The sequence below is a fragment of the Apteryx rowi genome, unplaced genomic scaffold (genome assembly GCF_003343035.1).
Source record: "Apteryx rowi isolate R43461 unplaced genomic scaffold, aptRow1 scaffold_143, whole genome shotgun sequence".
Classification (NCBI taxonomy): Eukaryota; Metazoa; Chordata; class Aves; order Apterygiformes; family Apterygidae; genus Apteryx; species Apteryx rowi.
The window spans coordinates 1,237,060-1,237,953 of record NW_020447675.1 but is presented as its reverse complement, the minus strand read 5'-3'; the positions used below and the strand labels follow the sequence as shown (position 1 = coordinate 1,237,953).

Genomic DNA, 894 nt, shown 5'->3' with positions numbered 1-894 from the left:
TTCAGAATTTTTCTTCCATAGTAATGAATGAATGGGCTTTAATTTTCACCCCATTAGTGTAGAGGGATGTTTTAAAATACCAAGATTTTCTAGGGACCAGAAATTCTGTTTCCAACTTTTGTGTTAAATTGACTGTAACACAGATAATACTGGATGGCCTCTGAATCAGGTTTCAGGCCATTAGTAGAAAAAGTTGTCTTTTAACTTCACGACATGTGGACATTTAAAAATCTTTATATTGTTTCAGTAAAATATTTATCTGTTTTCAAACACATTCAGGACTGTGCTTAGGACAGGCAGGAGGAAGCATTTCAGCTGGTATCATTGACTGAGTTCAGGGAACTAGGAAATGGGGGTGGAGGGGAATTGGCAGTAAACCTCTTCCTGAGTCAGTGATCTCCAGGCAAAAATCTCTCTCCGGGTCTCGCTCTTTTCTCGCCTCCCGCGCAGCCCTCTGGCTCTGCCGGGGGCGTCTGTAACGGCCGCCCGAGGGCCGTTTCTCATGCCGCGCGCAGGGCTCGCCTCGGAGGGGCCGCGTCCCCTGCCGGAGCGCCGCTGGGCTGTTCCGCCCTCCTCCCCAGCCGCCGTGGTTTGTTCCCGGGGAGGGCGGGAAGCCGATAAGTGTGAGGTTCGCTTCCGGGTTTCGGTGCGGGCGGGCGCTGCGCGGTTGCTCCTCCCCCGTCGGCGCGCCCAGCCCACCCAGCCGAGCACTATGCGCAAACTCGGGCCCTGGCTCAAGATGGCGGCGGCGGATAAACAGAAACATGAGCACGGGCGGGTGAAGATCGGGCACTACATCCTCGGCGACACGCTGGGGGTCGGCACCTTCGGCAAAGTCAAGGGTGAGCGGCGGGGCCGCCGCCTCCCCTCGGCGGCCGGGCGGCGGGAGAGCCC

General features: G+C 56.3%; 1 protein-coding gene across 3 annotated transcripts in view; it reads left to right on the top strand.

Moving 5' to 3' along the window:
• The first annotated feature begins 630 nt into the window (after positions 1 to 630).
• PRKAA1 (protein kinase AMP-activated catalytic subunit alpha 1) overlaps positions 631 to 894 on the top strand; it is a 22,892-nt gene continuing 22,628 nt past the window's right edge. The window contains exon 1 of one of the 3 annotated variants that reach the window (XM_026058133.1): positions 631 to 842. In XM_026058133.1, the coding sequence (XP_025913918.1) occupies positions 713 to 842 (130 nt within the window). In that variant the 5' untranslated portion in view covers positions 631 to 712. The remainder of the gene's footprint in view (positions 843 to 894) is intronic. The other 2 variants (XM_026058136.1, XM_026058135.1) reach the window with 2 other exon arrangements.